Below are 25,335 nucleotides of genomic sequence, written 5' to 3'. Positions count from 1 at the left end.
GGATATTAGAAGGAGATGATTTGCTGATAGAAATGTCAAGATCTAACATTCACTCAATTCATGGGAGCTGAATGTCATCGGTTTGAATCTGGAAGAAGAAACGTTTATCTGCTTGAGTTGGGTGAACCATTGGTGTGAACAGAAAAGCATCGAGGCCCGTGCAACCCGAGTGACGGTGTTCCAGTGCACATATTGTGAAAACTGCAGGAGAGACAGAAAGACACTCAGACCATGGAAAAAGCATGGAAATGTGAGGACTGTGAAAAGTCATTCCGTTCCCCATCAGTGCTGGAAATTCATCGACGCAGTCACACCGGGGAGAGGCCATTCACCTGCTCCAATTGTGGGAAAGGATTCACTCGGTTATCGATCTTGCTGACACACCAGCGAGTTCACACCGGGGAGAAGCCATTCACCTGCTCTGATTGTGGGAAGGGATTCACTCAGTCATCGCACTTGCTGATACACCAGCGAGTTCACAATGGAGAGAGGCCATTCACTTGCCCCGTGTGTGAGAAGGGATTCAGCGATTCATCCACACTGCAGACACACCAGAGAGTTCACACTGGGGAGAGGCCATTTATCTGCTCCATGTGTGGTAAAGGATTTGCTCAGTCATCCAACCTGTATTCACACCAGCGAGTTCACACCGGAGAGAGGCCATTTCCCTGCTGTGTGTGTGAGAAGGGATTCAGTAACTCCGCCAACCTGCTGAGACACCAGCAACTTCACACTGGGGAGGCTTCCTTCACCTGCTTTGAGTGTGGTAAAGGATTCAGTGATTCATCCAACCTATTTTCACACCAGCGAACTCACACTGGGGAGAGGCCATTCACCTGCTTTCTGTGTGGAAAGGGATTTAGTCAGGCATCCAGTCTGCAGACACACCAGCGAGTCCACACCGGGGAGAGGCCGTTCACCTGCTCAGTGTGTGGCAAGGGATTCAGTGATTCGTCCAACTTTATTTCACACCAGCGAGTTCACACTGGGGAGAGGCCATTTAACTGCTTTGTGTGTCAGAAGGGATTCAATCGATTATCTAACCTGCTGACGCACCAGCGACTTCACACTGGGGAGAGGCTGTTTGCCTGCAATGAATGTGGAAAGGGATTCACACGATCATCCCACCTGCTGAGACACCAGCGAATTCACAAACGATTACAAGCATTGGATTCTGCTGTTATTGCTGCTATTAATCACACCCAGAACTGAACCACGTTCATTCTGACAGTAGGTGAAGTGGGAGGGTCGGACGGTTTCTTTCTGCTGGACTGGCCGGTCTCATGACTTTGCTTCCAGTGGGCTGATGTTCTTTGAGCCTGGGAGAGCACATTTCCACTGAAATGATCCACAAAAGCTGATGAAAGATATTTATTTTATTCTGGATAGTAAATAGTGTTTTTCCTAACGCTACAGGTAGATCTAAAATAAATACATTTGTCTCTGTTCCATTGAGTCTACAGCACAGGGCCAGGCCAGTTGGCTCAATTGGTCTGTGTCAGTATTTATGCTCCACATGAGCCTCCCCCTCGTCATCTCCCCCCATCAGCATATCCTTCTATTCCTTTCTCCCTCAGGTATGTATCCAGCTTCCCCTTCAATGTATTCATGCTGTTCACCTCAACCACTCGCTGTAATAGTGAGTTCTACAGTCTCACCACTCGCTGGTAAAGAGGTTTCACATTAAATCCCTATTAGATTATTGAATCTCTGAAAATGCACACAGCATTTATAACAAAAAGGATGAATTGTCAGGGCGGATAGAGATAAATGTGTGTGTCCTGATAGACATTACAGAGACTTAGTTGAAAGGTGACCTAGGCTGGGATCTAAATATTGAAGGGTATTTGACATAATGGAATGGCAGGAAGCTAGGAAAAGGTGATAGGATCTCTCCCATTAATTAACGATGACATTAGTTCAGTACAGAGCTACCACCTTAGCCTGAAAGATCAGGATGAAGGATCGGTTTGGGTCAAGATAAGAAATGGTAAAGGTGTGAGGTCTCTTGTGGGAGTATTTAATGGGCCCCTTACCTATGTTACACTGAACTGATTTTTTTATTTTGAACATGACACTATAATAGTATATTTATTTACTAGTGTGACAAACAGGCTTACATTAACACTGCAATGAAGTTACTGTGAAAGTCCTTTAGTTGCCACAACCCAGCGCCTGTTTGGGGAGACTGAGGGAGAATTTAGCATGGCCAATGTGCCTTACCAGCACGTCCTTTGGACTATGGGAGGAAACCGGAGCACCTGGATGAAACCCACGCAGACACGGGGAGAACATGCAGACTCTGCACAGACAGTCACCCAAGCCGGGAACTGGCCATGGGTCCCTGGTGCCGTGAGGCAGCAGTGCTAACCACTGTGCCACCGTGCCGCACTAAGATACTATATTGCACTGCCCATAAATAAAATAAACACCTGATCAAAAAGGACTAGGAAAAAGTATAAACTTATAAATCTCAACTCCTTTTCACAAATACAGATCAAATACTTCATCATTCCCATTTCCCAGTCACATAATTTTCTAATTATTGTGATTATTCAAATAGTATTTCTATTAAACTCATAGATAATACCATTATTTAATTCCATGACTTTATATAAACTAACATTTGAAGCTTATACATTGTTTTAAAGCTGTATTTACACATATTTTCAAATCTTCACCCAAAGCATTCCAAAGATTCATCCACAAACTGAAATATACACAGACTTCAAAGTTGTACAAACATAACATTTTTTAAACTTGTTTTTTTCTATTTAATTCATGATCATCATCCCTTAAAGTCAACAGTTTCTTTGCAAATTTTCAGGCAAAGATTCATTTTTTGCTTCATCCAAAATCATTGCAGTTTTCAGTTCAACTGACTTCCTAAACTTTAAAACCTGGACATTTTATAAACAATTTGTTGCTAAGTTCTTGAAAATTCACTTTATTACTATTCATTTGGCTTTTTTCTGTAACATGTAGATCGGATTAATAAAGTTAAAGTTTGATGTTTATTTATTAGTGTCACAAGTAGACTTACATTAACACTGAAATGAAGTTAATGAAAATCCCCCAGTCACCACACTCCGGCACCTGTTCAGCTACACTGAGGGAGAATTTAGCATGGCCAATGCACCTAACCAGCACGTCTTTCGGACAGTAGGAGGAAACCGGAGCACCCGGAGGAAATCCACGCAGGCGCAGGGAGAACGTGCTGACTCCACACAGTGACCCAAGCCAGGAATCAAACCTGGGTCCCTGGCACTGAGAGGCAGCACTGCTAACCACAGTGCCGCCATGTCGCCCAAATATTCATGCTTTATAACGTTTCCCCAAACCTCTGAAGAATCATTTCAAATGAACAATACAAAATATGCAATGACTGCAGATCCAATATGGGCGGCACGGTAGCACAGTGGTTAGCACTGCTGCTTCACAGCTCCAGGGTCCCGGGTTCGATTCCCGGCTCGGGTCACTGTCTGTGTGGAGTTTGCACATTCTCCTCGTGTCTGCGTGGGTTTCCTCCCGGTGCTCCGGTTTCCTCCCACAGTCCAAAGATGTGCGGGTTAGGTTGATTGGCCATGCTAAAAATTGCCCCTTAGGGTCCTGAGATGTGTAGGTTTGAGGGATTAGCGGGTAAATATGTAGGGATATGGGGGTAGGGTCTGGGTGGAATTGTGGTCGGTGCAGACTCGATGGGCCGAATGGCCTCCTTCTGCACTGTAGGGCTTCCATGATAAATTTAGTTTTACTCAGAATTTCAATACTCTTTGATTATTTTGTTTTAATATATTGTATATGCGGTTCCCAACAAAATATATGGTCTAGGAGAACACCCAGAACTATATTTCCATATTGGGGAGGCGATGGTGTAGTGGCAGTGTCACAGGACGAGTGGCCCAGAGACTCAGGGTAATGCTCTGGGGACCCAGGTTCGAATCCTATTGTGGCAACTGGTGAAATATAAATTAGATGAAAATCTGGGATTAAATGTCTAATGATGATTAGAAATTATTGTCGATTGTCATAAATGCCCATCTGGTTTATTGATGTCCTTTAGGGAAGCAAATCTGCCAACCTTATCTGGTCTGACCAACATGTAACTCCAGATCCACAGCAACATGGTTACCTTTAATTGCCCTCTCAGTTCAAGGACAATTAGGAATGGGCAATAAATGCTGTCCCAGTGACACCCACATCCCATGAATAAATAAATGTTGACATTGTCTGTGGGGAGAGAATAGAGCCAACGGTTCGAGTCTAGATGACCCTTCATCAGAGGGGTCTGACCCCTCTTCTATTTTTGTAAATGTTGACATTGTTTATTATATTAACCAAGGGATTTACTTCACCAAATAACATAAACTTCGTTCCACTCAGAGTCGGTCACAATTCATTTTTGACAAACAATATTTTTATTTTCTCCAATTCAGCACTAACAATTTCAATAAGCTCTTGAAGATCCCACCCAGAATAAAACATATTGGCATCATCTGCAAACAAAACTAATTGTAATAACTTTGATACATTCCAAATGTCATTAATATATAAAATAAACAATTTAAGGCCCAAAACAGATCCCTGTGAAACTCCACACAGAATATTCACAAAATCTGATTCACATCATCGACTGTTACAAATTGTTGAGATTTTCCAAATAACTTCTGAGCCACTTATTCACTACTCCCCTAATCCCTTGTTTCCAGTGTTTTAAGTAATATTCCATGGTCAATTGTATCAAAATCTGTGTAAGATCAGTAAAAACCTCTATTGGAAATTGTCTTTTTGTCCACAGCATTCGTCATTTTCTCCACAAATTCCATCAGTGATAGTGAGATAGACCGACTTGGTCTGACTATTACACAGTGAGTTACATTGAGCAATGGAATTATCAGACCATTTAGCAAATGACTTCTCTTTTCTCTGCAAAATGAGAAAAGTGAACACACTCTCCTGAAATTAGTATAATCATGTAGTATAATATGCCCGGCTAGTTCAGTCGGTAGAACGTGAGACTCTTAATCTCAGGGTCGTGGGTTCGAGCCCCACGTTGGGAGTTGTTGTTTGGGGCAGCAGGGTAGCACAGTGGTTAGCACTGCTGCTTCACAGCTCCAGGGACCTGGGTTCGATTCCCGGCTTGCGTCACTGTCTGTGTGGAGTTTGCACATTCTCCTCGTGTCTGCATGGGTTTCCTCCCACAGTCCAAAGATGTGCGGGTTAGGTTTATTGGCCATGCTAAAATTGCCCCTTAGTGTCCTGAGATGCGTAGGTTAGAGGGATTAGTGGGTAAATGTGTAGGGATATGGGGGTAGGGCCTGGGTGGGATTGTGGTCGGTGCAGACTCGATGGGCCGAATGGCCTCTTTCTGCACTGTAGGGTTTCTTCTATGTTTACCACCAGCTTTAAACCATGGAGTAACTTAGTATATTTTCATTTTACAGGGAAATAGCCCAGTTTGAAAAGACCGGTTGCAAATATGTCAATGGTTTTACTCCACAATCAATAACCTGCTTAATGATTGACATCTCAGTATTGTCTGAATTGGTAGATTTTTTATTCTTATGATATTTCACAATATCAATGACCTCCTTTCCATCAACACCTCTAAAACGTGAGATGGGATGAAGAGGTGGATCACTTTCTCTTGGAACTTTTATCATTGTCCATGAACTCTGTTAAAAAGAAATCCACATTTGAAAGCCCAGCCATTATATGAAATATCAGCACTATAACAGGAGGAGATAAGAAAGACAGATACATTGATCTTTTCATCAACACATCTGAAAGTTAAGAATGTGTGACATGATTTTGGGATACCGGAGTGAGTGTACAGATGTGATTTGTTACATGTGAAAAATAGCAAGCCTAAATTCATGGTGAGATGGAGTGAAGAGCGGGTCCCAAACACACACAGCTACTTGAGACACAGCAGGAGATGAAATGGTGAATGTGGCCAGGGGATTGAGACAACATTGTGACATCATCAAGGCACTGACACACACTCCAGAGAGAAACTGAGTTCAAAACAATCAGGATCCAATTAAACACACTGCACATGGACACAAAGTGAGGAAAGTTAAAGTAAAATGGATAATATTATAGATTGGGACAATTAAGGGCTTGGAAGAAATAATACTGAATAAGAACTGTCCACAATTTGGACAGGGGTAAAGAGAGAGCTGGAGAATCTTTTACATCCATGCTTGATCTGTTGCTTGAAGCATCTGTCCTTATGTACAAGTAACCTAGAACTCACGGTGCTCCTTCAGTAGTAGGAAAGATCGATTAGATGTTACCCCAGGCAGGGCCAGAACAGAACTGGAAAATAACAGAGTGAAATTGAGTGAGGGATCAGAGAGAGAGTTCTCCCCCCTCAAGGTGTGGACTGTAAGAATCCTGGGGGACCCCCAACTTTGGGTTTTCTTGCTAATTAGTGAACATTAGGTTAAATTCTGTGACTGGCTGTGCATTGATTTTGAATTTGATTGTTACACTTCTCCTGTTTTTATTCCTGTTGTGATTACACTCTGGGTAAGGATGGTTGACAGGTGACAGGATGGGAAATTGTGGTTTGGGTCATTAACCAAATGTTTTATTGATCTGAAAGGTGTAAAAGGGGCCAAACTTCAACAGAAATCCAGCAGAGCTGAGAACAGACGACTTGCTGTGTGGGAGCAGGGAGATAAACAGCTCCCAGAGGACAGAGAAAACAGGAGTGCCTTGAATCCTGGATGACACCTGGGTGTCAAGGCCACCATGTTTTCACTGCTTGGCATGGGAATGCTGACTCCCTGTACCAGGGACGGAGCGTGGGAAGACAATTGTTTGAGAGTTTGACGTGGCTTGTGCGGGTACAGATGGTTCAATGACACGTTTTGTAATTGGTCCGTTCAAATGTTAGCCGGGCAATGATTGGGTAAAATCAGTCTCCATAGTCTTTGTGATGTAAAAAAGTATAAGAAGGGATTCCCCGAGCACAGAGATTTGTCGAGGTTTTACATATTGCATTGACTGGTGCCATGGCATCTGGGGCAGAGCAGGGAGCATTTCTGTGGAGATGCTTCTTCTACCCAGAGTGTAATGGTAATGCTGCTGCACTTTGATACGACTGCTCAGACATTAGCCTGTGTCAGCTCTTATTGATCCTGAATAAAATCTAACCACTGTCACCAATAAGGGTTATCACTGGGAATCATTTCAGAGTTTGGGAAAAGGGGAGAAAGGGTTAATTGACTCCCTGAACCCCATTTTCTAACATCGCTGTGTCAAAAATAAAATCCCATCTCCCCCTCTGGCTCCTTTGCCAATTACCTTAGAGGGACTCACTTTCTGTTAAAGAGCCTGCCAACCCCTCTCACCCGCTTTCCCTAAAGTGCATCAATCTCATCAGGAAATGTCCAGAACAATCAAATATTTTTACTGATAAAAGTTTATTAATGAAACAGAACATGGTTAAAACAAACAGAAAATGACTTGAGGATCAAAGACAACCAGAGTAAAGGGATGTTCACAATGTTCTGGACACAAATCGTGTTTCTTCAGCTCCTCTGTCCCCTGTTCCTGTGACACCCCGCTTTGGACACAGGGACACTGAACCCTGGGGGGTCACCATCAGCCCTGGTCACCTCCTCCGGTGCCCTGATTGGTTGGAGGCCCATTTCCCAGTCAGTTCTCCAGCACCTTCCTGTCTCTCTATTAGTGCGACGCCCAGGGCAGTTTCCCAACTGGGGCGCAGGCCCCATTATTCTCAGCTAAATGCTGCCCTCAGCTCCGTCGCCTGGCTGTCATTGACACGAGCAATAGAGAGACAAAAAGGTACCCCAGGCTCAAATGGGAAGTTGAAACTTGTGGCTCTAAACCAACACTTCAACATTTGTCAGTCAAATCCATGTTATTTACACTGGGGGTTTTTATGATGAGATTAATTGAAGTGTTCGGCTGGTCAGCAAACTCGAGAAGCACTGATTCCAGATTGTTCAATACTTCTGCCTTGAATCACAAAAGCTTCTCACTTTATCCCCTTCCTGAACTGAATTCCATCATCCTGAGCAGCTGTGGGTGTCACCTCTCTGTGTAAACTCCTGCCCCTTTTTATAAGGCTCTCTCATTCCTTATTGTGGGTCAATTCTTCAATGGTTGAGGATCGCTCTATGATGCAGTGAGTGTTTATCCGGTCAATCAATGTTTCTGATGTCAGTCACAACGTCCATCGTTACTTTTCACCTGTTTCTTACTCTGTGTTTTATAAAAATAAAGTTTTAAAATTTTTACAGAATGGTCAGCTGTAAGGTTTCTGTAGTTGGTGATGAGGTCATCCAAAGGTCAAAGCCTCTCTCTTTTCTCCTTCCCGTTTAACGAAGGGGTTGTGTGGAATATTCCATTCAGGGGGAGGTGGTGGGAATGTCGCTGGCCGAGTAATGCAGAGAACCAGCAAAGGATCTGGGGACAGGCAGCTGGTGGGATTTGAATTCAGTGAATCAATCTGGAATTATATAAAGTTAGTGTCAGAAACGGTGACCATGAAACTTTCATAGATTGTTGTAAAAACCTGTCCAGTTCACCCTATTAATGCTCCCTATTAGGGAAGTAAATCTGCCATCCTTACCCGGTCTGGCCTACATGTGAATCCAGACCCACACAGCGATGTGGGTGACTCTTAACTGTCCCTCTGAAATGGCTGAGCAAGTCACTCCGTTCAGGGGCAATTAGGAGATGAGCAACGTGTGCTGGGGCTTTGCCAGCAGTGTCCACATCCCAGGAAAGAATAAAGAATATTCCACGGAAAGTGATGGGTGATTTGAAATGAATTGAAAGGAGGTCAGGAGGTGCTCGTATCGTCCAGAGCTGCTTTTCAATGGATCCTCCTGTTTAAAATAAAAACACATCAGTGTGCCCCTTTCCCAGACACACTGACCTTGGAATATCACAATGCCGTTTTTAAACATTCCTTTGTTAAAGAATCAGTCATTTAGAATTGTGAAACAGACAGAAATTAAATGTTCTGTTTTTCCTGGGATCCTCCTGTGCTTGGCACCGGTGTCCTGAACAAGGTTATTAACATTCTCTGGGTTAACGGTTCCTCCTGGTTCTTGCTGTCTGTTGTGTCCTTTGTCACAGTCTGTACCAGGACATTTCTATTGAAAGGTTGTTAAGAAATTCCAGTGAATTCCAGTCCCTTGTGTAACGTTCCATTTGGTGTGTGTCAGATTCAGAGATGTCCACGTGTGTGTGAAAAGGGTTCTGGGTAAGGGTTTTAACCCTTCTTTCCCCGTTAGTAACAATGAGCCCTGTATTCAATTCTAAAGTATAAAGTCCTCATTAGATATCAATTCTACCTGTTATCTACATTTCACCAACCAGTCTATATTTTCATCACAGGACTGCAGTGGGAGCACCGTCAACATCTTACTGACTTGATTGATTTTATCGAGGGGGTGACGAAGGTGATCGATGAGGGTAGAGCAGTGGATGTTGTGAACATGGATTTTAGTGAGGCTTTCGACAAGGTCCCTCATGGTCGGCTCATCCAGAAGATTAAGATGCATGGGGTTCACGGTGACTTGGCCACTTGGATTCAGAATTGACTTGCCCATAGAAGTCAGAGAATAGCGGTGGAGGGTGTTTTTCTGACTGGAGGTCCATGACTAGTGGTGTTCTGCAGGGATCCGTACTGGGACCTGCGCTATTTGTGATATATATAAATGACTTGGATGAAAACGTGGATGGGTGGGTTAGTAAGCTGGCAGACGACACAAAGCTAGATGGAGTTGTAGATAGTGCAGAAGGCTGTCAAAGGATACAGTGGGATGTAGATCAGCTGCAGATATGAGCGGAGAAATGGCAGATGGATTTTAATCCGGGCAAGTGTGAGGTGCTGCACTTTGGGAGATCAAATATTAAAGATAAGTATACAGTTAATGTACAGGGGGATCTTGGGGTTCAAGTCCAGAGCTCCCTGAAATTAACCACACAAATATTTAGTCGGTAAAGAAGGCATATGGCATGCTTGCCTTTATTGAGTACAAGAGTCAGCATGCCATGTTGCAGCTTTATAAAACTTTGTTTGGGCCGCACTTAGAATATTGCGTTCAATTCTGGTCGCCACATTACAGAAAGGATGGAGAGGCTTTGATGAGGGTGCAGAAGAGGTTTCCCAGGATGCTGCCTGGATTGGAGGGTGTGAGCGACTGACAAACGAGGGTTGTTTTCTCGATAGCGGTGGAGGGTGAGGGGAGACCTGATAGCAGTCTATAAAATGAGAGACATAGAATCTTTTCCCCCAGAGTTGATATGTCTAATACCAGGGAGCATGCACTGAAGGTGAGACGGGGAAAGTTCAAAGGAGATGTGAGAGGTAAGGTTTTTTACACAGAGAGTGGTAGGTGTCTGGAATGCGCTGCTAGGAGTGGTGGTGGAGGCAGATACGATAGGGGTGTTTAAGGGGGTTTTAAATAAGCACATGAATACGTAAGAAATAGAGGAATATGGACCAAGGGCAGGCAGAAAGGAATAGTTTAATTTGGCATCATGTTCGACACAACATGGTGGGCTGAAGGGTCTGTTCCTGTGCTGTACTGTTCTACGTTCTATTAGTGATCTCCATTTAGAAAAAGGAAATAGAGGCACTGGAGAAGGGGCAAGAAAGATTCACAAGAATAATCCCAGAACTGTAATCACTTGTGAACTCACTGGTGTTTCACCAAGTTTGCTGACTGAGTGAATCCCTTCCCAGTCAGAGCAGGTGACCAGCCTCTGCCTGGTGTGAACTCACTGGTGGGACATTAGTTCCCGAGAGCTTTTGAAGCCACGCCCACATTTAAAGGGTCTCTCCTGGGTGTGATGATGTTGTGTCTGAGCAGGCTGGATAACTGAGTAAATCCTTTCTCACACACCGAGCAGGTGAATGGTTTCTCCCCGGTGTGAACTCACTGGTGTTTCAGCAGTGTTGATGATATTCTAAACCTCCTTGAACAGCGAGAGCAGCTGAACGGCTTCTCCCCGGTGTGAATGTGCTCGGGGATCATCAGTTCCTGAGAGCTTCTGAAGCCGGCCTCTCAGGCAGAGCATTTAAAGGGTCTCTCCTTGGAGTGAGTGGCTTTGTGTCTCAGCAAGCTGGATGAAGTAGTGAATCGCTTCCCACACACAGAGCAGGGGAATGGTCTCTCCCCGGTGTGAACTCGCTGATGTATCCGCAGGTTGGATGACGTTTTAAATCTCTTTGAGCAGTGAGAGCAGCTGAACGGTCTCTCCTCAGTGTGAATGCGCTGGTGGGACACCAGATCCTGAGAGCTTTTGAATCCACTCCCACAGTCAGAGCATTTAAAGGGTCTCTCATTGGTGTGAGTGAGATTGTGTGTGTGCAGGTGGAATGACTGAGTGAATTCCTTCCCACACACCGAGCAGGTGAATGGTCTCTCCCCAGTGTGAACTCGCTGGTGTCTCTGCAGGTTGGATGAAGTTCTAAATCTCTTTGAGCAGTGAGAGCAGCTGAACGGTCTCTCCTCACTGTGAATGCGCTGGTGGGACATCAGTTCTCGAGAACGTTTGAATCCACTCCCACAGTCAGAGCATTTAAAAGGTCTCTCCTGGGTATGAGTGACCTTGTGTTTCTGCAGGCTGCATAAATGAATGAATCCCATCCCACACACAGAGCAGGTGAATGGTCTCTCCCCAGTGTGACTGCGTTGATGAATTTCCAGCTCAGATGGGAACCTGAATCCCTTCCCACAGTCTCCACATTTCCATGGTTTCTCCATGGTGCGGGTGTCCTTGTGACTCTCCAGGTTAAACAATCAGTTAAATCTCACACAGAACACGGGTACAGTCTCTCCCCACTGTGAATGCTGCGATGTATTTTCAGGCTGTGTAACTGGTTAAAGCTCTTTCCACACTCAGTGCACTGGAACACTCTCACTCGGGTGTGTGTATCTCAGTGCATTTCTAGTCACAGTGATGTTTACAATCTTTTGAAGCCAAGAGGCCAAACAAACATTTCTCCTGCTCGATTCAAAGGCCGATGATATTCAGGTCCCAAGAAGTCGAGTCACTCTGTCAGATCTCGATGTGATGTTGGAGATTTCTGTCTGATTTCTCCTTGTCTAATATCCTGTAAGTCAATTTAGAAAAAACATCGCAATTCAGAATACGATCGAAATTCAAATCTACATTTCTAGTTTCTATGGAGCATTCATTAAAGACACAGTCATGGAGCATTAAACTTGCCGAGCAGGGCCTCCCGTATCAGCACACAGGCAGCTGCTTTGTGAGACTGCCAGCAGTACAGACAAGTCAGAGATAAGGGTGTCCTCAGAAGTGGGATTCATTGTGAAAGCTCAGGGACGGTTGATAAGATGCAGCAATTCTATGATTCTAATGAACATTCTTTCCTCTCCCATTCCCCAAAAGCCGTGAATCTCCATCCCACACACTCTCCCTCCATTCTCACTCTGCTGTATCTAATATTCACCCTCCCAATTCTCCTGAAGGTGCTGATTGAGGCTGATTGACAGATCCATGCTCACTGCTTCCTGTCCAGCACAGAAATCAGAACAAATAGGAGCTGCAGTCAGCATTCGGCCCATCGAGTCTGCTCAACCATTCATTGAGATTATTGGTTGATCTACCTCTGCATTATTTTCCCCACACTGTCCCCCATATCCATCGATATCTTCAATATCTGGAAACCTATCAATCCCTCTCTTGAAAAATCTTGATGACTGAGGCTCTATAGTCCTCTGGGGTAGAGAATCCAAAACATCACCACATCCTTGAGTGAAGAAATCCTTCCTCATCTGAGCTTTCTCTCCATTTTCCAGCCTGTTCCCAATAATTATTGACTCCCTTGTCATTCGAAAACTGTCTAACTCATCCTTGAATATATTCAATCCCTCCACTGGTCCCTATGGAAGAGAAATCTAGATACTAACAATTCTCTGAGGGAAGAGATTGTTGGAAATATATAATATAGCTGCAGTCCAAAATTACACAGCCAGATATAATAAGTGTATTTTATTACAGAGCTATAAATAATATATCTAATCTGTACCATCTAACAACAGGGGAGCTGATAGCCTTGTGGTATTATCGCTAGACTATTAATCCAGAAACTTAGCTAATGCTCTGGGGACTCAGGTTCGAATCCTGCCACGGCAGATGGTGGAATTTGAATTTAAGGGAAGGAAATCTGCCGTCCTTACCCAGTCTGGCCTACATGTGACTCCAGAGCCACAGCAATGTGGTTGACTCTCAACCATCCTCCGAAATGGGCCAGCGAGCCATTCAGTTCAAGGGCAATTAGGAATGGGCAATAAATGCTGGCCCAGCCGGCAATGCCCGTGTCCCAAGGATGAATAAAAAAAAACCAACATCAGACATTTCTCTGTCCTATATTAGTTTACTGTCCCCTTTAATATATATCAGAAATTAGATGGGCACATGAAGGAAATAAAGTTGCAGGGGAAAGGGAATATAGAAAGGGAATGGGACTGACTGGATTGTTCTACAAAGAGTCGGGATGGACTCGAGTTACTGAATGGACTCCTTCTGCGCTGTAATGACTCGATGAGTGGAAATATATAACATAGCTTCAGTGTTACATTACAAGATGAGAAATAATAATAAATGTACTTTGTTACAGAACCATAAATAATATACTAAATCTACAATATAACAACACTAAGCATATCTCTGTCCTATATTAATTTATTGTTCTATTAAATGTCAGCCATCCCCTGGGGAAACCAGCCCTTTAATTGTGAACATTAGGAAAGAGACCATCCTTTTAGCCAGACAAATCAATGTGTCAAACTGAGGGAGCAAAGGATGTCAATGTCTTTAAGAGAGAGAGAGAGACCTGGGCCAACCTTTCCAGAGTCTGCAGCCTCCCTGGATTCACTTCCTTTCCCTTCAGTTGCTGCAAGTCCCCAATTTCCCCCAGAATGAGAAAAGAAATGGAAAGGGGGATAAAAGAAAGTGTTTTACTCACAGATGTGGGAGACAGAAGGAAGTTTGAGTCTGTCTATAGCTCAATCTTCATTCGGCGAGAACAGCAGCAGCAGCTTTCCGGGTGAACAAGCTCATTGTCTGGTTTCCGCATTCAGACAATGGGGGGGCTCTGGTTGGCTGCAGGAGAAAGGTACTTCCGGTCCTCCAACTCTTCCCATTGGTCAATACCTCTGCGTGCTGGTGGGAAGGGGCGGGCAGCCCTCCGCACATGCGCAGCTGCCCCTCTCCCTTGGACCTGCGCCGTCCTGGGCCGGGGGGGGGCGAGATCACCGAGCGGCTTCTCGCTCTGGCCGGAGCCGCCAGCCAGTTGCCTTGGAAACCTTGGCTCGAGGAGGTGCAGGGGGAGGGGAACAATGGGTGGGGGCGGGGTTCCCGCGTCCGCTCGCCCGAGCCTGCGGACTGGAACCCCAGGACGTCGTGGCGGAGCAGGCCGATGTCTATTGGCTGATTCAGGCTCGGCTCTATCGTGGCGTCACAATGCGGAAGTTGTCCAATGAGCTTCAGAGTGAAACCCCCTCCTCTGGACAACATCTGGGAGGAAATCAATGTTTCCCCCTTTCCATTTCTTTTCTCATTCTGGGGGAAATTGGGGACTTGCAGCAACTGAAGGGAAAGGAAGTGAATTCAGTCGGTATGTTCCACACATTTTTAGTCCAGTCAGATAGACATATATCTGTCTGGCAGCCTGCATGGAGATTTTCAGTTCTCTGTGTCCAGGACAGGTGATTACCTTCTTTTTGAGGTCTGCCCTTTTGATCTATCCCTCATTTAATTTAATTTGGTTTACTTGTTTTGCCAAAAAGATTAACAGAATAGTTAGTGATTTATTTCATGTTTAATTGTTTTGCCAAAAAAGATGAGCAGAATGTTTATTTGTCCCTCAGTTCATTTGATTTAGTTTAATTGTTTTACTGAAAAGATTGACAGGAAGCAGTGAGCATGGATATGTCAATCAGCCTGATTCAGCACCTTCAGCAAAATTGGAAGGATAAATATTAGATACAGCAGAGTGAGAATGGAGGGAGAGTGTGTGGGATGGAGATTTACAGCCTTTGTGGAATGAGAGGGGAAAGAATGTTCCGTAGAAACTAGAATTATCTGTTCTGAATTTCTATCTTGTACTGAGTGATGACTTTTATAAACTTCTTTTACAGGATATCAGGTGATGAGGATTTACAGACAGAAATCTCAAACCAAACGTCCCGTCCTCACTCAACTCATCAGGATCTGATTATCATCGGCCTTTGAATCCAGAAGAAGAAATGTTTCTCTGTACCATCTGCTTCAGAAAGTTTTAAACATCAATGTGAGTGGCAAATCACCGAGACACACACATACTCGAATGAGAGTGTTCCAGTGCACTGACTGTGGAAAGAGCTTTAACTAGTTATACAGCCTGAAAAAATATTACAGCATTCACAGCGGGAGAGACTCTACTCGTGTTGTGTGTGTGGATGAGGTCTCAACTTTGAATCAAAACAATTCTGTGATTTATTTTATTCATTCGTGGGACATGGGCGTCGCTGACTGGCCAGCATTTATTACCCATCCCTAGTTGCGGCACGGTAGCAGAGTGGTTAGCACTGCTGCTTCACAGCTACAGGGACCAGGGTTCGATTTCCGGCTTGGGTCACTGTCTGTGTGGAGTTTGCACATTCTCCTCGTGTCTGTGTGGGTTTCCTCCGGGTGCTCCGGTTTCCTCCCACAGTCCAAAGATGTGCGAGTTAGGTTGATTGGCTATGCTAAAATTGCCCTTAGTGTCCTGAGATGCGTAGGTTAGAGGGATTAGTGGGTAAAATATGCAGGGGTATGGGGGTAGGGCCTGGGTGGGATTGTGGTCGGTGCAGACTCGATGGGCCAAATGGCCTCTTTCTGTACTGTAGGGTTTCTATGAATCTATGATTGTCTGCATGTAGAAGGTATTTGGCATGCTTGGTTTCATTGGTCAGAACATTGAGTACAGGAGTTGGGACGTCTTACTGAAGTTGTCGAAGACATTGGTAAGACCACACTTTGAATACTGTGTACAGTTCAGATCAACCTATTATAGATAGGATATTACTAAACTCGAAAGAGTGCAGAAAAGATTTACTAGGATGCTACCGGGACTTGGTGGTTTGAGTTATAAGGAGAGGTTGGATAGACTGGGACATTTTTCTCTGGAGCGTAGGAGGCTTTGGGGTGATCTTATGGAAGTCTATAAAATAATGAGGGGCATAGATCAGCTCGATAGTCAATATCTTTTCCCAAAGGTAGGGGAGTCTAAAACTAGAGGGCATAGGTTTAAGGTGGGAGGGGAGATAAAAAGGGTCCAGAGGGGCAATTTTTTCACACAGAAGGTGATGAGTGTCTGGAACAAGCTGCCAGAGGTAGTAGTAGAGGCAGGCACAATTTTGACTTTTAAAAAACGTTTAGACAGTTACATGCGTAAGGTGGGTATAGAGAGATATGGGCCAAACGTGGGCAATTAGGACTAGCTTGATGGTTAAAAAGATAAGGGCGCCATGGACAAGTTGAGCTGAAGACACTGTTTCCATGCTGTAAACCTGTATGACTCTATGATCTGTGCTTGTTAACTGTATTTAAATTGGGATTTGAACCTCTGAATGGATGTTGCTAAGTTAGAAATTAAATTGTTTCCTTTCATTTTAAGTATTGTTCAGCGGTCAATTGTTTACGTTGTTAGTGTTGTATTTAAACAGTTGTGAATAAAGTTTATTTTAATATTTTAAAAATCTCTATTTTCTCATCACTCCTGGAGCAAAGTCTCCTCTCCTCACATTTTTCCCAAAAAGATAAATGTTGGTGTCTAGTCTGGCTTCCTAATATAACTTGGAGTTCCGGCCTGGTATCCTAACAATGGGTACAGAGTGACCAAGGCTGGGAACTAAATATTGCAGAGTATTTGACACTTTGAAAAGATAAGAAGCTTGGAAAAGGAGGTGGGGTAGCTCTGTTAATGAAGGATGATATTAGTACAGTCGTGAGAGATGTCCTTAGCTTGAAATAGCAACACGAAGGATCAGACTGGGTAGAGATGAGAAATAGCACAGGAAAGAGGTGGAAGTGGACCCTCAGCCTCCTCACAGTAGTTACCAGTTGGATAGGGTGTACAGGACACTGATGCAGACTCCCTCAGAATACACGGCGTGCAATGGTTAACATGGCCTGAAGAGTAAGAAAACATTTTGAAATGATCAAGGCACTGACACAAACTCCATAGACAAATGGACTTTAAGACAATGAAGATGGACTAAAACTTAAAGGAATTTTGGACTGGGACAATTGAAGGCTCGGGAGAAATAATACTTCATAACATTTATCCACAAGGTGGATCCAGGTGAATGGAGAGCTGGAGAATCTTTTATGTCCACACAATCTACTGCATTGATTCAATGTACTGACTGTAACTCAGAGTGGATCCCTCTCTCCGGGAATCTTGTTTGTGGGGTGTCGGGAGAAAGGGAGGAATGTTGTCCGCCCACACCCTGTAGGGAGGGGGATGTAACATCACACTAAACTGTACGCTGGAAATTTCCAGTGCCCACCATGAACCCACGCAGGTGGCATCCCATGGAGAAGGGGAACACAGTGTGACCACCCAGGAGCCTCAATGCCAGTACGGTAACACCCACTGCCCAACTCCAGGTTCTGCTTCCACCCACCAGACCCCCCACCGACAATCAGACTTTTGGTAATAATCCACATCCGGCCTCCTCACCGGGAGCGGGTAGAGGGGGATTCCTAACCAGCTCATAAGATTTTCAGACAGAATAGTAATAAAGAGTTAAATAAGACCATAAGATATAGGAGCTGAAATAGGCCGTTTGCCCCATCGAGTCTGCTCCACCATTCAATCACGGCTGATATGATTCTCATCCCCATTCTCCTACCTTCTCCCTGTAGCCCTTGATCTCCTTATTGATCAAGAACCTATCTATCTCTGTCTTAAAGACACTCAATGACCCGGCCTCCACAGCCCTATGTGGCAATGAATTCCACAGATTCACCACTCTGACTGAAGAAATTCCTTCTCATCTTAGTTTTAAAGGGGCGTCCCTTCACTCTGAGATTGTGCCCTCGAGTTCTAGTCTCTCCCACTCTTGGAAACATCCTCTCCACGTCCACTCTATCCAAGTCCCGCAGAATGATTCTTGAAACTAGTTGATAGCTAACAGGGGAATAGACCACACCTATGTGTATGCAGTAAGAAGATTAAACAATTACAATGTGACAACATATGCTGATATTTTTTAATGTATTTTGAAAATGTTCTAAGTATTGCTCACATCACCCAAAAGCAAAGATGCTGCAAAGTCTGATGGTTTCAGCTAAAAGTTCAGAGCCAAAGGCCTGGGATCCCTTCAGTTTGCAGAATTTATATCAGAAAGTTTCTTATGAGGGAACACACATTGAACCTTTATGAAAAGAGATATTCATTGTCTGGACATAGAATAGATATGTACCTGGACGCAGGAACACGTGCCTATTCAGTTTGGCAATGAGCCGGTGGGAACATTCACTTTGACCTCTATGATGAGCAGTTATAGTTACTTAGCAACAGGAATGGGTTCAGCCAAGATGGGTGTTAGCACCTGGCATTGAATGGATAAATGAGATATCATTATGCTGACTGGCAGAATGTGGTTGGCTGGGGTACTTGATAGAGATTTATATTGATGTGTGTATACGAAATGTAATTGATTTTAAGCCAATACAAGGCAGGAATTATTGATAAGAAAATCTATAATTGATCTGTTTTTGATTGTACATGTCAGAACTATCGGAGTGGTTTTTGCCGCTCTGGAGCTACTTAACCGTTTGATGGTCTCCGGGCAGCTGCTTGTTTGTTTGTTTGTCTTTTAAAAATAAATGTTACATCTTTATACAGAGATACCTGCCTTGTGAGTTTTACATTGTTTCAGTTAAAACATAATTGGCCATCTCAAATTACCCCGCAACAGAGCAGGTGAGGATAACCGATGATCCAAAGGGAAACTTACTGAGATGCTGCTTCCCAACAAGAAGTGGATCCTGAAACTGTCGGAACATCTACTGGAGTTGAGGAAAGAAACCTGCGCTGCAATGATGTGATAATCCTGACAGCCTTAGGGTGGAGTCAATCTTTATTTGGTGTAGATTTATTCAGAGTGAAACATTACAGGTGTATACCTCCTAACTCCAGGCACCGTCACTAACTGTCCCTTTATAGATCCAATCAATAACCTCCATGTAGTTCACCTTAATCGATACAATTAACACCCACAGTCAGAGCATCAAGAAAGGCTCCAATCAGTGTGACTGCTCTGGTGTCCCAGCAGCTCCGATGACCAAGTGAATCCCATCCACACATTAGCTTTTATTAACAGGGGGTTGGAGTTTAAGAGCCGTGGGGTTATGCCGCACGGACCTTGGTGAGACCACATTTGGAATATTGTGTGCAGTTCTGGTCAGCTCACTATAAGAAGGATGTGGAAGCGCTGGAAAGAGTGCAGAGGAAATTTACCAGGATGCTGCCTGGTTTGGAGGGTAGGTCTTATGAGGAAAGGTTGAGGGAGGTGGGGCTGTTCTCTCTGGAGCGGAAGAGGCTGAGGGGGAGACTTAATAGAGGTTTATAAAATGATGAAGGGGATAGATAGAGTGAACATTCAAAGACTATTTCCTCGGGTGGATGGAGCTATTACAAGGGGGCATAACTATAGGGTTCGTGGTGGGAGATACAGGAAGGATATCAGAGGTAGGTTCTTTACGCAGAGAGTGGTTGGGGTGTGGAATGGACTGCCTGCAGTGATAGTGGAGTCAGACACTTTAGGAACATTTAAGTGGTTATTAGATAGGCACATGGAGCACACCAGGATGATAGGGAGTGGGATAGCTTGATCTTGGTTTCGGATAAAGCTCGGCACAACATCGTGGGCCCAAAGGCCTGTTCTGTGCTGTACTGTTCTATATGTTCACACACAGGGTGGGTGAAAGGCCTCTCCCCAGTGTGAACTCGCCAATGGCTCAGTCGCTTGGACGACGTTCGAAACCTCCTTGTGCAGCGAGAGCAGCAGAACGGTCTCTCCTCAGTGTGAATGCACTGGTGGATCTTCAGGTCGGCAGAGTTTCTGAAGCAACTCCCACAATCAGAGCATTTAAAGGTTTTCCCATCGGTGTGAGTGCGCTGGTGTCTCAGCAGATTGGATAACTGAGTGAATCCCTTCCTACACTCAGAGTAGGGGAATGGCCTCTCTCCCGTGTGAATGCGCTGGTGTATCAGCAGGGTTGATGAGTCATTGAGTCCCTTCCCACACTCAGAACAAGTGAACGGCCTCTCCCCAGTGTGAACTTGCTGGTATATCAGCAGAATGGAGGAATTACTGAATCTCTTCCCCCACACAGAGCAGGTGAATGGCCTCTCCCCAGTGTGAACTCGCTGGTGTCGCTGCAGAGTGGATGAATCAATGAATCTCTTCCCCCACACAGAGCAGTTGAATGGCCTCTCCCCAGTGTGAACTCGCTGGTGTTGCTGCAGAGTGGATGAATCAATGAATCCCTTCCCACACACAGAGCAGATGGACGCCTCTTTCTGCTGTGCCTGGGTCGATGGGTTTCCAGTTCACAGGGGGCATAGAATCCTTTCCCACAATCCCCACATTTCCACCATATTGTCAAGGTATGGACGGCCTTGTGACTCTCCAGGTTTGACGATTTGGTTCCCTGGATTTAGTTCTCCAACCTTCACCTTTAAGGGAATATACCCTGACATTGCCCGCAATAGATTTTCCTTAAAAGGTGGCCCATTGTTCAGCCAGCGGCTTTTCTGCCAACATTTGATTCCAACTCACTCGACTCAGATCCATTCTTATCCCATCGAAGGTGAGGCTTTCCCTCGATTAATGATCCCCGTTCTGGATCGTTCCTTGTCCTTTTCCATGGCCAACCTGAACATTATGATACAATGGTCACTCTTCCCTCAATGCTCTCCCACTGATATTTGATCCACTTGGGCCAACTCATTCCCCAGAACCAGGTCCAGCAGTGCTTGCCCTCTCATTGGAGCAGAAACACACTGCTGCAGAAAATTATCTTCAACACCTTCCAGGGACTCATGTCCCTCTTGTCCCTTTGCACCATTTGGTTTTGTAATTGGTCCGTTCAAATGTTGGCTCGGCAATGATTGGGTTAAATCAGTCTCCATAGACTTTGTGATGTAAAAAAGTATAAGAAGGGATTCCCCGAGCACAGAGATTAGTCGAGGTTTTACATATTGCATTGACTGGTGCCATGGCATCTGGGGCAGAGCAGAGAGCATTTCCGTGGAGATGCTGCTTCTACCCAGAGTGTAATGGTAATGCTGCTGCACTTTGATACGACTGCTCAGACATTAGCCTGTGTCAGCTCTTATTGATACTGAATAAAATCTAACCACTGTCACCAATAAGGGTTATCACTGGGAATCATTTCAGAGTTTGGGAAAAGGGGAGAAAGGGTTAATTGACTCCCTGAACCCCATTTTCTAACATCGCTGAGTCAAAAATAAAATCTAATCTCCCCCTCTGGCTCCTTTGTCAATTACCTTAGAGGGACTCACTTTCTGTTAATGAGCCCAGTCCTGGATGTGATTAACAGCAGCAATAACAGCAGAATTCAACGCCTGTGATCACTTGTGAACTCGCTGGTGTGTCTGCAGGTGGGATGACTGAGTGAACCCGTTCCCACACACGGTGCAGGTGAATGGCCTCTCCCCAGTATGAACTCGCTGGTGTCTCTGCAGATTGGTTAACTGAGTGAATCCCTTTCCACAGGCAGAGCAAGTGAATTGTTTCTCCCCAGTGTGAACTCGCTGGTGTACCCGCAGATAGGATGACATTCTAAATCTCTTTGCGCAGTGAGAGCAACTGAACGGTCTCTCCTCAGTGTGAATGCGCTGGTGGGACATCAGAACCTGAGAGCTTTTGAAGTCGCTCCCACATTCAGAGCATTTATAGGGTCTCTCATTGCTGTGAGTGACTCTGTGTCTGCGCATGCTGGATAACCAAGTGAATCCTTTCCCACACACAGGACAGTTGAATGGCCTCTCCCCGGAATGTACTCGCTGGTGTATCCGCAGGCTGGATAAGTCAGTGAATCCCTTCCCACACACAGGACAGGTAAACGGTCTCTCCGCAGTGTGAATTTGCTGGTGTGTCTGCAGATGACATAACTGAGTAAATCTGGTACCACAATCAGAACAGGTGAATGGTCTCTTCCCCGTGTGAATTCGTTGGTGTGTTTGCAGGTTGGATGAATCATAGAATCCCTTCCCACACACACAGCAGGTGAATGGTCTCTCCCCAGTGTGAATGCGTCGATGAGTTTCCAGCTCAGATGGGAACCTGAATCCCTTCCCACAGTCCCCACATTTCCACGGTTTCTCCATGGTGCGGGGGTCCTTGTGACTCTCCAGGTTAAACAATCAGTTAAATCTCACACAGAACCTCTCACAGGTACAGTCTCTCCCCGCTGTGAATGCCGCAATGTTTTTTTCAGACTGTGTCACTGGTTAAAGCTCTTTCCACACTCAGTGCACTGGAACACTCTCACTCGGGTGTGTGCGTGAGACTTGGTAAATTCCCAGTCACGCTGATGTTTAAAATCTCCAGAAGCAAAAAGAACAGAGAAATATTGCTCCTTCCAGATACAAAGGCTGATGATGTTCAGGACGTGATGAATTGAATGACTGTCAGATATTTGTGTGTCATTTGATTTGAGATTCTGTCTGTAAATCCTCACCTTCTGATAATCTGTAAAAGGAATTTATTAAAGTAATCACTGTCAATACAAGATAGAAATTCAGAACAGACAATTCTAGTTTCTATAGAACATTCTTTCCTCCCTCATTTCCCAAAAGCTGTGGATCTCCATCCCACACACTCTCCCTCCATTCTCACTCTGCTGTATCTAATATTCACCCTCCCAATTCTCCTGAAGGTGCTGATTGAGGCTGATTGACAGATCCATGCTCACTGCTTCCTGTCCTGGACAGAGAGAGCTGGAAATCTCCATGCAGGCGGCCAGACAGATATAGGTCTATCTGACTGGACTAACAATGTGTGGAATGTACAGACTGGATTCACTTCCTTTCCCTTCAGTTGCTGCAAGTCCCCAATTTCCCCCAGAATGAGAAAATAAATTGAAAGGGGGAGAAAATAAAGTGTTTTACTCACAGATATTAGAGACAGCAGGAAGATTTTGTCTGACTGCATCTCGATGTTCATTCACACAAAGCCCGCGCTCTGATTGACTGGAGGACCAGAGTCCTTCCGGTCCTCCAACTCTTTCCATTGGTCAACACTTCAGCATGAAGGTCAGGGGGGGTGCGCTCTCTTTGCACATGCGCAGCTTCCCCTCTCCTCTGGACATGCGCAGTCCAATGTGGCCCGCCCGCGTGGTGGATAGAGTGGTTTCTCCATCGTGGGCGATTGTGGGAGCTGCGGCCGCCATTACTCATCCGAAGCCCAGTCTCTAAACTCCTGGGACTGTGATGGAAAGTGGGAGTGGGGGGCGCAGTGACCCCACCCTGACACAAAGTACATGTGGGGAGTCACTGGTTTGGATTGCGATGTCCCCTTTACAAAACAGTTTGTTAACTTCAGGTGGAAAGATTTAGACACCTGGGTGACGTATTGGGGAGGGTAATAGGTGAGTGTGAAACTGAAACCGAGAGTCAGCACCTTCAGGGAGGAGAATTGGGGAAAAAGGAGGAGGATTGTAGGATGAATTAGTGTTACAATCAATCATATCAATAGGCCTGCATGAGTTTCCTCCAGGTGCTCCAGTTTCCTCCCACAGTCTGAAAGACGTGCTGGTTAGGTGCATTGACCCGAACAGCGCTGGAATGTGGCGATTAGGAGAATTTCACAGTAACTTCATTGCAGTGTTAATGTAAGCCTTACTTGTGACTAATAAATAAACTTTACTTTAGGAAGGAGGGAGTCTGTGGGGGACAGAGATTTATAGTTTGAGATGAAGATGGATTTTCTGTGACAACAAGAATTGTCAGTTCTGGATTTCTGTCCTGAAATCACAGTGATGACTTGATGATGTCAACCCTATCATACCCATTAAAGTCTCTATCAAGTCAGCCTTCTCTTTCCTGGAGAAATTATCCCCAGCCTGTTCAATCTATCCTTTGACTTAAACGCACTCAGCTCTGCTAACATCCTTGTGAATCTTTCTTGAACTTTCTAGAGCTCTTCTGTCAGTTTTAAAAGGACATGCTAATAATATTTAGACTCAATTTGATTTGGTTGCAAGTGCCTAGTTACTCAGTTCCAAATTGACCCTCTAACTGCATTAATTTGAAAGGGACTTAACTATCAAGGAAAGCCTCTGAAATAGCAAATGATTTGAAAGTTTATTTTAAGAAAAGGTACACTGATGAACTACAAAAGTGACTTTTATCACTTCAATTGGGCGACCACCCCTGTTAAATGTGAATCTTCCTCGGGGTCCTGAACCAAAGGCGATTTCCCAAAATCCTGCCCCAGGGGCACTCAGTACCTCCACAACCAGAGTCCAACCTGCAAAGCCCAAGTTCACTCACCAATCCCACTGAGCATTCTAACACAGCTCTCAGCTGCAATACAGATATCAATGTTATACTGTTAGTCAGAACACAGAACATTGTTCAAAAATTCCTATGTAGGTTTATTATTAAAACTTCACCCAAGGCTTGTCTGTAATCCAGAAACTTTTTGTTCCTCAAACAAGTAAACAACCTTGCTGATATTAGAACCTTGATGTAGAGCATTTGATTAACATGTGATTTTACTCGAATGTAGGGGTGTAACATCTATCACCCCTTTTACTGAATCTATTCATTCACTCTGGCATTTTCCCCCTTTTGTTCATTGACCTAGCCCAAGGTAGCCAATTTCTTTTCCCTTTACAATCTTCTTCTCATAACTAATGTTTAGATATAATTGAAGTGGTATAATCGGATATAAAAGCAGTGATAACATATAATTCCCATACAAATTTCATAGACTGAAAAAATTCTCAAGCTGTCCCTTTACCTGTATCCATCTTGTAATTAATTCTGATTAAGTATAATTTCTCCCTCGCCTTCATTTGACCTAATCGAAAATTCCATTTAATCTGTTCTTCCAGTCAGTTTCTCTGGAGTCTGTGTCAGTGCCTTGATCATTTCAAAATGATTTCTCACTCTTCAGGCCATATTAACCATTTTATGTCGCGCTGTTGGTCAAGTAGCTGAACAAGTCCCATTTGAATCATAGAATCATTATAGTGCAGAAGGAAGCCATGCGGCCCATCGAGTCTGCACAGGCCACAATCCCATCC

At 44.5% G+C, this 25,335-nt stretch overlaps 1 protein-coding gene and 1 non-coding gene across 2 annotated transcripts in view; both read left to right on the top strand.

Annotated features, from left to right (window-relative positions):
* Positions 1–25,335, top strand: part of LOC144485253 (uncharacterized) — a 75,754-nt gene that overhangs the window by 21,297 nt on the left and 29,122 nt on the right. The window contains exon 3 of the mRNA XM_078203470.1: positions 256–1,179. Coding sequence (XP_078059596.1) covers positions 256–1,179 — 924 coding nt within the window. The remainder of the gene's footprint in view (positions 1–255; positions 1,180–25,335) is intronic.
* Positions 4,988–5,060, top strand: trnak-cuu (transfer RNA lysine (anticodon CUU)). Its single transcript has one exon. It is a non-coding gene; the product is annotated as a tRNA-Lys (tRNA).

Source organism: Mustelus asterias, unplaced genomic scaffold, assembly GCF_964213995.1.
Source record: "Mustelus asterias unplaced genomic scaffold, sMusAst1.hap1.1 HAP1_SCAFFOLD_178, whole genome shotgun sequence".
Lineage (NCBI taxonomy): Eukaryota > Metazoa > Chordata > Chondrichthyes > Carcharhiniformes > Triakidae > Mustelus > Mustelus asterias.
This window is presented reverse-complemented; position numbering and strand designations above follow the sequence as displayed.